Genomic DNA, 14,139 nt, shown 5'->3' on the forward strand with positions numbered 1-14,139 from the left:
TTATTTACTTTTAGAAAAGCCTGTCTTCCATTGCTTTTTAATATCTTCTAATTGTACAGTTCCTCTCAAAACCAATGCAAGAAGTTCTGCTTTTATGTAATTAGATGGGAAGAATCCTCTCCAGTAAATGAAGTTACATCTGTTCTGTCATTCCCCAAAATAGGTACACGAATACTCATTTGCAGAAATAGGACTGCCTTTTATAGGAGCCTGTGTTCCATAGTTCATGTGGTGATACTAGGGAATTTTTATTTCTCTTTATATTTGCAGGACTTCCGTCTCTATAGTCTCATCCAACTTGAATGTTTCCACTTACTTTTATTAGCTTGATATTGTCAAGCAATATTCTTCAGTCTGGACACATGCTGTTTAAAGAAGTAAAAGTAGTCACCAGTCACCCTGGGCGATAACTTGTGTAAGTAGTGAGATGCAGGAGGCAAAAGCATATTGCCTAAGATCTACCATGATTAAGCAGAAAATGACATTCTGATTAATGTTACTCAGGATCTATCTGTCAAGTGTCTTTCAAATACGTCTGAATAGATTTTATTATTATCTAAGAAAAAGATGGATGCTTAGAACTGTTAAGACAATTGTTCTCAAAGTGGTGGACAGAACTTGGAGGGAAAAATGATAGTAAGGCTTCAACACAGCAGTTCTGTCTCAATGGCTGCATATTGGACCTGGCAGGTATAAGATTTATATTTATTAGACTTCTTCTGAGTGTTTTGTATATATTTTGAGATAATGTAAACAGTGCAGTTTATTAAAGTCTGGTTTGCCAGGAGACTTTTACAAAGAATTATTATGAATAACTGTGAATTTGTCTGTTTAATCTGCTCTCTCATGCTCTTGCTGCTATATTTAGTACAATAAATCTGTAAATTTTGTATGGTGCAGATTTGGAGAGGTTTGTCTTGCCTTCTAGTCCCACGTTTTATTTTTTTCTGCTGCAGTCTGAGTGAAATTTTGCATCCTAGCTCTTGGTTGAGTGTACTAAAGATTATGGATCTTTTGTCATTTGTATACAGAGCAGTTCAGTTTTGTTTTGTTTTGTTTCAACATGATACTTGCTGTAAGTCTCTCAATGGGTCTCCCTTTGAGCCCCAAAAAGACATGTTCAGGAGATTCCTCATGCTCAGGAGTTTACTACAGTTTGTTTCAGCACCGTGCAGGAACTGAATGAATTCTTTTCATGGTCTTCAACTTTCAACATGGAAACAAAAAGCAAATTGGGTCCTTCATCACTCCTTTGTGGTCCCTTCGCCTGCTTGCTGGCTCAAAAGGTTCTGCTTCCTTCTCTCTGCCAGTTTCCTGGGATCAAGCAAGAGATGATACATGAGGAGGGCATTCAGACTTGAATCAAATATTACCTCAAGACCAGAAGAATGATTCTTTGCATCCAGTATGTGGACTTCAAGGAGGTTTCCTCTTCTATGAGCAGATGAGTATGATGTGCTCTTTTTAATTGAAGCAACGTCAACTTTGGCTTTCATCATAGCACTATCTCAAAATTCTTTGAAAAGATGCCTAGACATTAGGGAAGGATCTCTACCCTATCCCCGTCCCCAGTTAGTCATCAAGATTTCTTCCACTTTCAGTGAAGAATTAGATTGATCCATTTGTAGGGTGTTTATAGAAGTGAGTGGATGCAAGAAGTTGAGGGAGTTCAATAACTGAATTTCATGCTTACTTTGGAAAAGGTCTGCGAATGCTGTATTTTAGGTGTTTCAATGACCTTGGCTTGTCTGTGTGTATTTATGGTCCTTGGTTTACTTTTTGTTCACATTTTTCTTTCTGAAAATGTCAGCAATTTAAGAGAAGTTTAGTCTAGAACAGCAAAGCTCTGATCAGCTCTTGAACAGCTGATCAGCTTTTGATCAGCTCTGATCAAAAAAGGCCAATAGTAGCAGCGAAACTGTGGCGTAACTGCCAGTTCCAGAAATGTCTCATTGATTCTTTTACTCATGTTTGGCACTTATTTGGGAAACGTATATCCAGTCAACTTTAAGTCACCTGTTGTAGTTTATCTGGAGAGATTTGCAGCGACAGAAGGATTTTGAAACTTCAGGTTCATTAGTCTGCACTCTGATGTTTAGATAGATTATCTCCTAAAGCCTAGCTCATATTCAGGAGCAGTTTCTCTGCTTTTGTGCAGTTGATGCTCAAGATAATCGCATGAAAGGTTCTGCATGGAATCAGCCTCCTTCAGTGTGGCAGATGCTGAGATAGAGGTAATAAGTACAGTTACACCCTTCCTAATTCCTCCAGAGCTCTTCTGCAATCCACATGCTGTGCTTCACCACTCTTCCGTGTCCACCACAGGGACTTTACTCCAACACTGTACATTATACATCCCCAAACGCAGAGCATTGGAAAGCTGTTTGCTTACGGCTTTGCAGGGATGAAAGGATCCAACTCAGCTGGATCCTGAGCTTAGCCACTTTCCATTTGTTTCATAGCCCTTACCTGTTTTTCCCCTTCTCTCTTCCCATGGGAAAGCTCCTAATTGCAGATAACAGCTATTTTGCTCTGAACTTCGGTAATTTAGTGAAGGGTTTTTACGTTGAATCCTGATGGTATTTTCTTGTTATTTTGCCATGTGGGTGTCATTTTTTTGTAGAGGAGAAAAAAACATTCTGATTAGAGAAGAAACTGATTCTTGTGTTCATGTTCTTAGTAATTTGGAGCCCAAAGAATCTTAAAATCAGTCAGAGATGAGGAAACAAGGAATCAAGTAACTCAATAATTATCTTGCAAGTATTCACCTAATGTTTGTTGGTTAGATAGTGTGATAGCCCAGTTGTTGAGATACTTTGACACCAGTTTCCAGTGTTCCCACATCTGCATCGGTTTCAACATGGTGTCCAGGAATTTTATTGAAACAAATAATTTAGTGCAATGTAGTTTTTGTTTCAGCTTTACAAACGTATGATACTTGCCTGTGATCCCAGTGAGAAAACGAGACCAACTAATATCAACCAAGTGATACTTCAGGGCAAGTTGCATGACTATAAAGAAAACATCGTAAGTTCAGTCTCTTGCAGGAGCTACATGTATTTTTACAAGGCAATTGAATGATAAAATAGATTCCTGTGTCTTGCACCTGTCCGGATTAATTTGTTATGCAGTGTTGGGAACAGGAGAGTTTGTTGGCTACTCTTTTGCTTTCAAAGCTATAGAGTAAGTTTTGGTGAAAGCACTGGGGAGGAAACGCCTCAAACAAAGGGGCTCTTGGCTCTGAAATTCTCATTTCAAAAACTCTTTTTTTTTTTTTCCTTCAATCCTTGTTAACTTTTTCCTTTCTTCTCCTTCTAACATTGATACAATATTTACTGACTTGTTGATTTGGGTGTGGAGATGGACTGGGTAAGGCTGATTCGTCCTGTTATTTTGGAAGAAAATAAAAATGTAGTTTGAAAGAGTACTCTTTGAATAAAATTCATGGGTGGGCACTGACTCATATAACAAGCTGCTAGAAAGGCTCCCATAGAGGGGGTATAATGAAGTAACAAAGCTTTATAATCCGATAAGAAGACTAAACATCAGTAAAGGAAGAAAAGGCAATACTGGGACAGTCAGTAGATCTTAGAATATGTTATTTGTTTTCAACCTCTAAAATATGATAGAATCTACCATTGTAATGTACAGAATGTAGCTAATATGCTGACTAGGGATTATGAGGGAAACAGTGGCTAATATTAAAGTATTCTTATAAACAACTTCAGATTTTCAGATATTAGGAGGCCAAGGTAATGCCTTCAACTTTTTGTTACATATCTATATATCAGTAATTTAGGTGAATTAGTTTTAATACTCTGACAGCATCAAACATGACTGCATGAACAGTCTTATTGATAGGGCAGTCTGAGAGCTGGAAGTTTCTTGTTTGGCAGAGGATGATGTGGGTGCTGCAGTCCCAGAGTGCTGTTTTGGCACAGCAGGTCTAAATGAACTTCATTTCATGTTCCTCATAAATCCTACTCTCCAGCCAGTTCCTTGCTATCTGTTGATTTATCTTCCTGTTTTCTCACTTCCTTGATTACTTGTGTGCAATGACTTCATTGCCCTTGTCCAAAATCATCACAAAGGAATGAGGAGCTTAATTTGATTAATTTTTTATTCACGCAAGAGAGTAATGTTTTTTGTTTGTTGGGGTTTTTTTTTGTTAACAGGATAAGCATTGATCATATCTTGAAAGCAGGTGCAGGTTGTCTAATGGATGATGTATTTCTCCTTCTGCATTAAATGTGCTAATTTCTTATCACTTCAAGCTCTCTGTTTAATCAGCAAAAGAGGCTGAGGGTTTTTTTTAGAAGCAACTTTAGAATGAAGCTTTAATGTTGCAGACTAAATCATGCTGCATGTGAAATGCTTTACTTCTGATTGTGAAATGCTGATATTTTAAATAATTCAGAACTTTTAAAGCATACCAAAACATGTTTACTGTAATTATCACATTGTTTAGCAAAATAATGTGTAAAATAATGGAAATATTTTTTACCAACCTTTGCCTCCTTCTTGAACTTGCTTTACTTGGATATCCTATATATTTTTACCATCCTTTTAGTAATTTTAATTTTAATAATTTTGTAACGGTAATTGGTATCACTTTTAGGCAACTCCATTCTTAAGGTTTTATTACAGAAAGCCTTATAGATGCTGTATGTTAGCACATCTAGACTTGGTACCGGAAAGGCTGAATATCTAGATATTGAAGCTTTGTTTCAGTGTATGGAAAATCTTTGGACTATACGGATGGGGCTGCATGGTATACAGCAGTCACTAGATACTAGCAGTGGAAATAATGTGGGGTGGATGGGTAGCTCAGACTGTTGTATAACATACAGCATGTGATGTTGTATTTTTATGATCTTAAAATTGCTAAATGGTGAGTATTTAATCTTCTGAATATGAACATGGATATTTCCAATAAAGTCTCTTCTAAACTGGTCCTTGCTTAGGCGGTAGTTTCCGGAGCACTGGAAAGTATGCATCTGTGATTTCCTTTCCTTTTATAAAACTTGCATTATTATCTATAATGCAGGAAGTGTATTTCTTGGTACAAAACCAGCATATTTTTGTAATTGTAGTTTGATTTTATTTGTAATGGTGCCCTCATGTCTATGCAGCATTGAAATACAATAAGACTGCCTAAGAAATCCAGGCAAAAAACACATCTTCCTGTGGGGATGCAGAACTCTGATGGCGTAAGGGTTTTTGTGGGGGTTTTGTGAGTTTGGTTTTTTTGGCTTTTTTATATTTGTTAGTGCTGCACTAATTGTAGCAGATACACAAACTCCACAGAATTACTGTTCATTGACACTACTATTAGCGTCCCAATGTAGAACTGAAGCTCTCTGTAACTGGGTCTTTCCTTTAAAGCAGAAATTGCCATTTCTGTTCTCCAGTGCTAAGTTTTTCAACATAGGTAGGGAATTGTCTTCAAACAAAAGTGTAGCCGCATCTCCTGTGAATGTAGCATCCCTAAAGGCCTTGTTCTCTCAAGTACTTTTAAGATTGCTTTAACTGGCACCGCTACCAGAAGTGATAGTCCCATCTGGTTCCTTTTGTACAAATATCTCTTGTGTTAGTTAAGGGGTTTGTGTGATTGCAGTGAACCAACTGAGGAAGATGTACTTTCTAAAATTTTTTTCCCTTGAGCTAATTTTAACCAAGATCAAGACCTCCCTCCATTTGCTTCATGGGGAGAGCAGCTCCGGCGTGGACCAGTTTCAGACCCTACAGAGTAGCATCCTCAGCAGGATATGCTTTCCTTGCCTGTACCTTCTTCCTTTTTCCAAGGAGTATTTCCATCAGAAGTATAAAAACTCTTCACCTATTAAGGTGTTTTTTTCTTCAAAGTGCATTTTGTAATGTTGTCACATGACCAATGGCTTGGAAAGGTTGTCTTCATAAAGAAGCCTGAGTGAATGGGATCAAAGCCAGTCACTTAACAGTGAAGTTTAGAAGCCCTTAAGATTATTCATTTCTCCCTTCCCGTTTCTTTTGCTTTTCATTTGGGATAACAGATACGAATAATTAATCTGCGTATCTGAGCAGCAGGTAAATGCTGTTAACTCTTCTCTTCTGTTTATTTTCTGTGAAAAGTGAGCATGGTGCCAAAGACAGGAAGAACTGAAAGAAGTTTATCGGGGCACAAAGCATGTTCTATACTGAAGAGCACTCTGATCATAGTAGAACAAACACCTCCAGCAGCACTGTCTCTCCATAGCTAGGTACAGGCATATTGCATTTCTCTACATATTAGGTACTGCACTTTGTCTAGGCCCTAGCCCTGTGCGATACAGACCCTGAGAAGCTGGCTATGTTAAAATCTGCAACTTCTCTTTCAGATCTGAAACTTAATTTCAGGTGATAGGGTGTCCTTTGTTTTGTAATGTGGTATGTACAATTTAAAATACCATGCTTCTTTCCTGTAGGTGGAGGTCAAGCTTCTGTTTTATCTACTACAACAATACACTCTATTAAGTTTCACATTTTGTTTATACTTACTTTGCACTGAAAGGACAAACTGAAATCTTGTGGTTAAGACAGACTGTGCTTTATTTTGCGGTTGCACAGCACTATGTGTACATTTAATGCCGCTCTTTGTGAGCGAGCACAGAAGCCATTACATATTGTAAGCTGCTGAGAATGAAAATAGGTCTTCAGAAAAACATCCTTTCTACCCTTATGCTGCATCTAATATTGCTCCTACTTCTCTGCTTCGGTGTGTGGCAGTGCTGCATCCTCCTGATGATGCATGAGCTGAACTCTGGTCTCAGATCAATGATCATGGTACAGAATAAGGGCTTCTTTCTTGGACTCATATTTTCAGTATTGGACGTAGGTGTTTGTCTAATGGATGATTCCAGAAGAAGAGAATTATTGCTGTAAGGAGTGCTGTATAATTACCATGCCGAAGACAAATGTTGGGGCTTTTTTATCCCCTTGTGTCCTCAAAATCTCTTTAAAGTCAATGTGTGTCTAAAATGTGGTAAATTAACAGGAATCGGCATATGCAGACTTAAATGTTTGGGTTTCTATTAGTAAGTATTGTGCTTGTGTGTATATCTTTTATTATTTGTATATAGAGTTATAACTACTTTGTTCCGTTTCTGTAGACTGAAAGTAGCTTTGGTTTGGCACTGCTGGATGGTGACAAAAATATTCTAGTCTGTATGACTCTGGTATTCAATACACAGTTTATACCATTGCTGCTTGTCTCCTACCTTTTGGGTCAGTAAGAGTAGAAAACAGTTCCCTATAATTTTGTACTGATTTCAGAAGAATGTTATTCATTTGTATCATTATACACTGGATGGAGCATTAGTTGTTTAACCATAAGAGTTTTATTGTGTATAATATGCTGTAATATTTACGTATTGCCTTGTCTCTTGCAGATCTAGAAATGGCAATTGCATATTGGAATTTAGTATTGTCAGGAAGATTTAAATTTCTAGAGCTTTGGAATAAATTTTTATTGGTAAGTATGTACCATATTCCTTCCTGACTATCTTAGTCCACAACAGTCTGATTTGTAGCCTGTGCGTTCAACAATAAAGAAAAAGAATCTCTCAATAGTTCCTTCAAACTTTTTTCTTTTTGAAAACCAATATAAAATATTCTTAAGTCAAGCCAAATTAAATCTTTTCTATCTTATTTTCTAATTAAGAAGAATGCAGAAAGATGTAGCAGAACAATAGAGCATTCTCTTGCTTGATCCTGTATCCTCCTACTGACGAAAGCTTCTGCATTAAAGGAGGCCATGATTGTAGATTGAACTTATGTTGTCTTTATTCTCAAGACAGCTGTGATTATTGTCAACCACGTATTTTACCATGCTCTGCCTTTTGTGGTACTAATGCATAAACTCTTTTTTTTTTTTTTTTTTTTCTTAAATGTCAATTCTGTTATGACCAACTTAACCTGAGACTTTTCTTTTTAAAAGAAAGTTCTTGCCTAAGTAATTATTTCAACTCATTTTTTAGATAATACTTATGAACCGATCTTGACATTTTTCTCTTACCAGTGCAACTCTGTGGGCAGTGGAGTAAAGATGCATAAATTAAACTTTAAAAATTTCAGAATATTCCTGTTAAAGACCTGATTCATTCATCCATGTTTAATGCATTTGCATTTCTATGTGCTTGCAGAAAACCCCAAACACTCTCCATAATGTTACATAATTTGTAATTTATCTTGTTTATTATCTTCTTTTCTGTACTTTAGGAGAATTAAGAAATCTTTCTGCATTTTGTTCCATAACCACCAGTGCCTAAGAGGGGAAGCGTACACCTTTTGCAATGTTTTCTGACGTGTTCTCAAAATTTTTGAACAGTATATTTTATTTTCACTGAATAAAGTACCAATTTCATCAAGAGAACTTGTGAAAACATTTCATGTTTTAATTTCCTTAATATATGCATAAACACATCTTCAGATATAACTTAAGAAAAGTCTTAATGGTTTTTTCCCACTAGGCTATGTTTGTTACAACAGACAGTTCTGCAGATCTCTGCTTCAATCTAGATGATCTGGTATGAAGTGTCTTACTTTGCTACAGATATTTAACCTAAATATTTACCTTAAAAGAAATTACATCAACCTCATTTTTACCAAGTTCCAGATTTTTCAAATGAAATCTGTTCTTCTCAATACTTTAAATTATTACTGCTTAAAAAACGCACCCACAATACAAAACCAAAACCATAAACACAAAAAATCCCAATGCTTCACCAAACAAGGCTTTTCATGTAGTTGCAATTTTTTACTGCAAACCAGAACTAGATGTTGAAATTTATTTCCCTGTTAATCACCTGCTATCTGCAAGTAATGCAGAAGTATCAACAGATGAAGGGAGATGTAGATGGTCTGACTTGATGATGTTGTTCACAACTGCTTAGTAGTTGTATTTCCCTGCACACTCTCTGTTCTTGGGAGTGCTAACTTTAAAAGTTGAGAGGATTCTGACTAGGACTGAAGTGTTTTGAAGTACTGCTCAAACGAGCTAGGTGGCAACTGGTAATTGTGAATGGGGTGATGCAGAAAGAGTATGTCTTAAATCAGACAAGGAGGTGGTAGTGGAAAACAGTGCAGACTGGGGAAAAAGGAGACTGGGCAGAAGTGGAGCAAGTGCAGGTAGTGCATTATGGTGAAGAATAGTATAGCTGAAGAGAGGCTGAGATATATGATTTATCTGAAAGGCAGTCTTGGGAGTAAGTGAGAAGACCATAGGTGCAACTGTAACCAGAAAGTTGAAGGAGAGGCTGGGTAAGCATAAGCAAAAAGGGGTAAGGAGAAAAGGGCTGAAGTTTAAATGGTAGAATGTTAATCCATGGCTGCCCAGTTTCAAAACCTGGAATAGACGTCATTAGAAGTATAAATGGAATTGCTTTATTCTTTTCCATAGTGAGCTAAAAACACACTGAAAGCAGAAGAAATAAAACAACTATTAAAGAATTCTTAGGCTTTTTTTCTTTCTTTAGTTGCATTTTTATTTTGGAGTTTCCTTTTGAAGCTGTGAACTTTATTACAAAAAAAAAGGAGCAAGAAGAAAAAATATTTGTGAAACATTTCTGTGTATGTCAATATAAAACACTAGTGAGGAATTTGAAAATAGCTTGGACTGAACAATATCATTTTTTCTCCTTTATAGGAGCATCATAAAAGATCAATTCCAAAAGATACTTGGAATCTTTTGTTAGATTTTGGAAATATGATTGCAGATGATATGTCCAACTATGATGAAGAAGGTAAGCAACACTTGAATATATTCAAAACTTGGTGCAGCAGAATTAAAATTTTGCATTAAATTAACAGAAGGTGCTGGTACCTTCTGTCTTAATTTGTTTACCCTTAGAGGTTTAGCTGCAATTATAGTGTCATACTTGTTGCCAAAACAATAATGATAAGAAGATTAACTAGCTTGCTATAGTATGTAAATAGAAGATACTGTCACTCCGTGAGATAGCACGTGCTATTTAAACCTGTCATGCTGCAGGAATTTCAGTGTAACTTTTTTTTTTTGTACAAAAGTGCTGCTAACTGCAAAGCAATACATAATTTTTCTGCTTGCAAGGATGTCTACATGAGCATTGGTTTTTTTACCAACCTAAAACCAAATTACACTCTTGTTGCTAATCCTGCAAATCCTGTTTTGGGATGGCTGTGTACAGAAATATTTCCTAAGTTGTAAATGGCTTGGATAGGGATGACGTGGTTTTGCCATCAGCTAATGTTTATAAACTTTATAGTATGGATATTTATGCCATAAATACAAATCTTAGTTTGTACTAAGAACTATTACTGCAAGAAGAGCTTCAAATGTTTAATTTATTAGGTACTTTTTTCAAGTGTTTATCATGTCATGCTTGTTAAAGCTGGACCAGGCCAGAAATGTCAAAGTGAATTTCCGATACTTTATGTTTAGAATCTGCACCAATTTATTGTTGATACATGATGCATTGATTTCTGAATTGCTTAACTTCTTTTCAGGAGCGTGGCCTGTTCTTATAGATGATTTTGTGGAATATGCACGACCAGTAGTCACAGGAGGAAAACGTAAAACTTCCTAACACCAGGCTTGTCAATATGGACTAAACCTGTGTTCTGAACTGCATTACATAATGAAGATTTTTTAGCTGATAACTGTGCGCATTGTTGCTGGTTTCAGTGCTTGTGATGAGATTCTGCAAACAAAATGGAAATTCTTCCTTTCTGCCTAAAGAAAATGATGGCTGACTCGTGGACACTTGAACAAACTCAGAAGATAGTCCAGGCTGTTTGTGGTCTACTGGCTTCAGTTATTGTACTGGTTGTATCATATAGGATGTAGATTTTGCATGATTTTATACTTTGGAGAAGTTTAACTAGAGGCAATTCTATTAAAGTTTTGACAGCACAGCATGCCATTCAGTTCATGATCCAGAGTGAACACCAGCAGTTACGTAAATACGACTGTATTATATTGTACTTATATTAAAAGCAGTATTTGTGGTATATAAATTAAATCCCTAAATAAAACTTATGCAGTATGTTGTATTTTTATAAAAGTTAGCTCCATGGATCTGTCCTAATATAGAATTGTAACAGATCAAAAAAAAAAAAAATTATGCTTTTTTTACTTGTTACAAAAATTTAAAATTTGTATTTTGAAGTCCTAGATGTAGAGATGGATTACATCCAGCCTTTTGTTTTCTCCCAATGAGGTTAACTTCCTCATTATTCTTGAAGTGCTTGGACATGTAACAGTAGTGTTGCTGAGGAAGGCCTGCTTGTCTTATGCTATGTTGCAACTCTTTAATATCCATTTCAAACTAGACATTAAACAACCAAAGATGCTTTCATAATTCATGTATGATTATCGTAAATCAGTTACGCTTCATTATGTGTTTTATTTATTTTAAATAAGGAACTGTTGGACTATGACTTTCAGTTTTATTTGTACTATGACCCAAATCATAAATTCTAGCTGAATGCAGCATCGTTATAAATGCAGTTCCTGGCACTTCTTGCAGATAATATGTGTGAATAAGCCCAAAACCTTAAATAGTTGGCTTCCACTCGGGAGCAATAGGTAGGAGCAAGGAGACTTTATATTAATGATGGTAAGCAGTCATGCCTCTGGATGTATTGTGCATTCAATTTTATTTAAGGAAAAAAAAAAAAAAGAGTAAAGTAACGCAATACCATTGATTTCAAGGTGAGTGGAGTTGGGCCAGTTTTTACCAAATCTGAATTTGTTTAGTCATTTGTTTCCCCCCTTTCACCAGCCATTGATTATAAAGTGTACAGTGTCTTCCAATGCCTGAGCACAAAAAAGGTTTATCAGTATTCAACATATCTTCACACAGGGCTCTTTCAAACGCTACCTCATCAAAATTAGTTTGTCATAGCCACTGTAAAAGTTTGTTAAAACAGAGTTGCTAAAGAGTATGTACAGCTATGATCAGTATATTTTCTGTAATCAGAGCTGAATAGATGCAAGATTTTTGGAGAAGATGATGCATTAAGTTATGTAATTTATATCTGTTTGGATCACATCATTTAAGTATTGCATGACAGCATACTATTATATTTTGTAGTTGTGAGAGTATAAAAGCTTACAATATTCTCTTAAACTCTAATATTTAGAGTTTCATATAAGCAGTCAGCTTTCATTTGCGTCAATGCAACCTACAAGGACAAATATACATGCTGTATACAGAAAGATTGCCTTCATTCTTCCGCTTCAGAGAATTTAAGTAAGTTGTGTATGATGTTTAAATAGCAGGATTAGGACAAATGTGAACATACTAGCAAATTTTCTGTAATAAGAACATAGCAGGCAAGTTACAGATGCCCCATGAGTGATTTATTAGTAGCTGTCTTTCTACCTAAGCGGTATTTGTAAATGTTAGATCTTGCATGGCAGCCACTAGATGTCAGAGTCTCAGTCTTCAGATGCCTCTCTCTTCTGTGTAGCATTAGGCAATAAATAATATTAAGCCAAATTATTACTTTTTGACTGCATCTTTCTAAAAGTACATTTGTATACGTAAATACAGGTATTTTGCAGAAGTCAACAGATTTAAAAACAGTATTGTGCTCTTTTTTAATACATTTGACTTACCTCCTCTTTCTTCCCAAAACAAGCTATTTCTATAGATGTCCAGTAGGTGTTGGACAATGCGTAACATCTCGTAACATCAACTGCATTTATCTAGCAAAAAAGCAATAGGATGCTTGTTACTCACACAATTGCCACTTAAAATATATAGCTAAATATAACTGACCAGAAGTAGTTTAATCTATTGGTATGTGATGTAACTGAATAGTTTTATAGCGCTAGAGCTTGTGAAGCATTTGCTCATGCTGAGAACTCCTTCAAATCAACGTGATGAACCTTCTACCTTTTAAAATAAGTAGAGCATAAAAAATTGCATGTGGGTTAAAGTTTTTTGCCTTGTAATCTGAGGAAGAAGGAAGGGGCTTAGCACAGTATTCAGTTTCTATATATACGCACACTTATTCACTTGCTCTTAAGCCTTATTCCTGTGAGGATTCTTCATGGAAAACACCTTCCACTAAAGGAAGACTGGGCAAAATATCTTAAAATAGGCGTTGCTCCTTAACCAGCTTCCTAGATGTAGGATGTTTTTCCTAGTCTTCTACCCTTTTGAAATCATGTATACATTTTACATTCCCATAAATAATAACATGGAGTAACACCTTCACACTTGAGCTGTCATAAAGATAGATGCAAATAGCCTGCTTTAAAATTATGAGTTCCTTCTGTATTTTAACCATTTGCTGCTATGCACAGTTCCACATTACAAGGCACTCTGACCTGCTTTTTAGGTAAGCTGGTACAGGGGTAACACCTAGGCTGGTCAATTTGTAATCATATACGGTACAAGTTCAAGTTGCTTGGTGCATACAGTATCAATTCTGAGATACGCTGTATGTATTTTTAAACTTGGTGCCAAGTTGTTTGGTTTTACATCCTGGAGTGTTTGCAACAGAGCCATAGGATTTGTACTTGCCAATTCTAAATTTAAATGTAATTTATTGTGTATGTCATGCCAAGGAGAGCAAACCTGCAGGCATCTGCTCATTCAATGCACCTGAGAGATTTTGCTGCTGCGTAAGCTGTACGTGTGTAAATTTTGTGGCAGTGGAAAAAGGAATAAATGGACTGTCAAAGGATTGAAGTCAGTCATGTGAGGTGTCTGGATGGTTTTTGTCAGCTTTCTGCTTTGGAAGCCTTGCAAAGGCTGGTGGGATGGGGGGGGGGGGTGGTGTTTGTTTTCTGGTTATTTCTTTAAATTCTTGCATTGTTATTCCGTCAGTCAGTAGAGGGCAGGGATGGTGACTCGTTAGTTTTTGACCAGTTACAATTGATGCCTGTTTTGCTCATTTGTGCCACCTTTAAACTTTGAAGAAGTTCACTGTGTTCCGCTGCAGTGCTGCATCCACCACATGTACCTGCTAATGAACAAATTCTTCGGTTTGCGTCATTAGTTTGTACTGGCAACAAGAGGTGCAATTGCAAGGCAAGTCTTGCTTGGTCCGAGGCTCTGAGCTGTGCAGGAGAAACAGCATGCTTGGAAATCTATGCAAAGACCTTCAGAGATACGTATTAAACTGTCCCGA

The 14,139-nt window shown here is 36.4% G+C and overlaps 1 protein-coding gene across 7 annotated transcripts in view; it reads left to right on the top strand.

The window, feature by feature from the left end:
* DCUN1D2 (defective in cullin neddylation 1 domain containing 2) overlaps nt 1–13,326 on the top strand; it is a 28,266-nt gene extending 14,940 nt beyond the window's left edge. For all 7 annotated transcript variants that reach the window (XM_080612320.1, XM_080612323.1, XM_080612326.1 and 4 more), the window contains exons 5-7: nt 7,407–7,489; nt 9,662–9,758; nt 10,501–13,326. In XM_080612320.1, coding sequence (XP_080468446.1) covers nt 7,407–7,489; nt 9,662–9,758; nt 10,501–10,580 — 260 coding nt within the window. In that variant the 3' untranslated portion in view covers nt 10,581–13,326. The remainder of the gene's footprint in view (nt 1–7,406; nt 7,490–9,661; nt 9,759–10,500) is intronic.
* Nucleotides 13,327–14,139: the final 813 nt, after the last annotated feature.

Source organism: Psittacula echo (genome assembly GCF_963264785.1).
Source record: "Psittacula echo genome assembly, chromosome: 3".
NCBI classification, from domain to species: Eukaryota; Metazoa; Chordata; class Aves; order Psittaciformes; family Psittacidae; genus Psittacula; species Psittacula echo.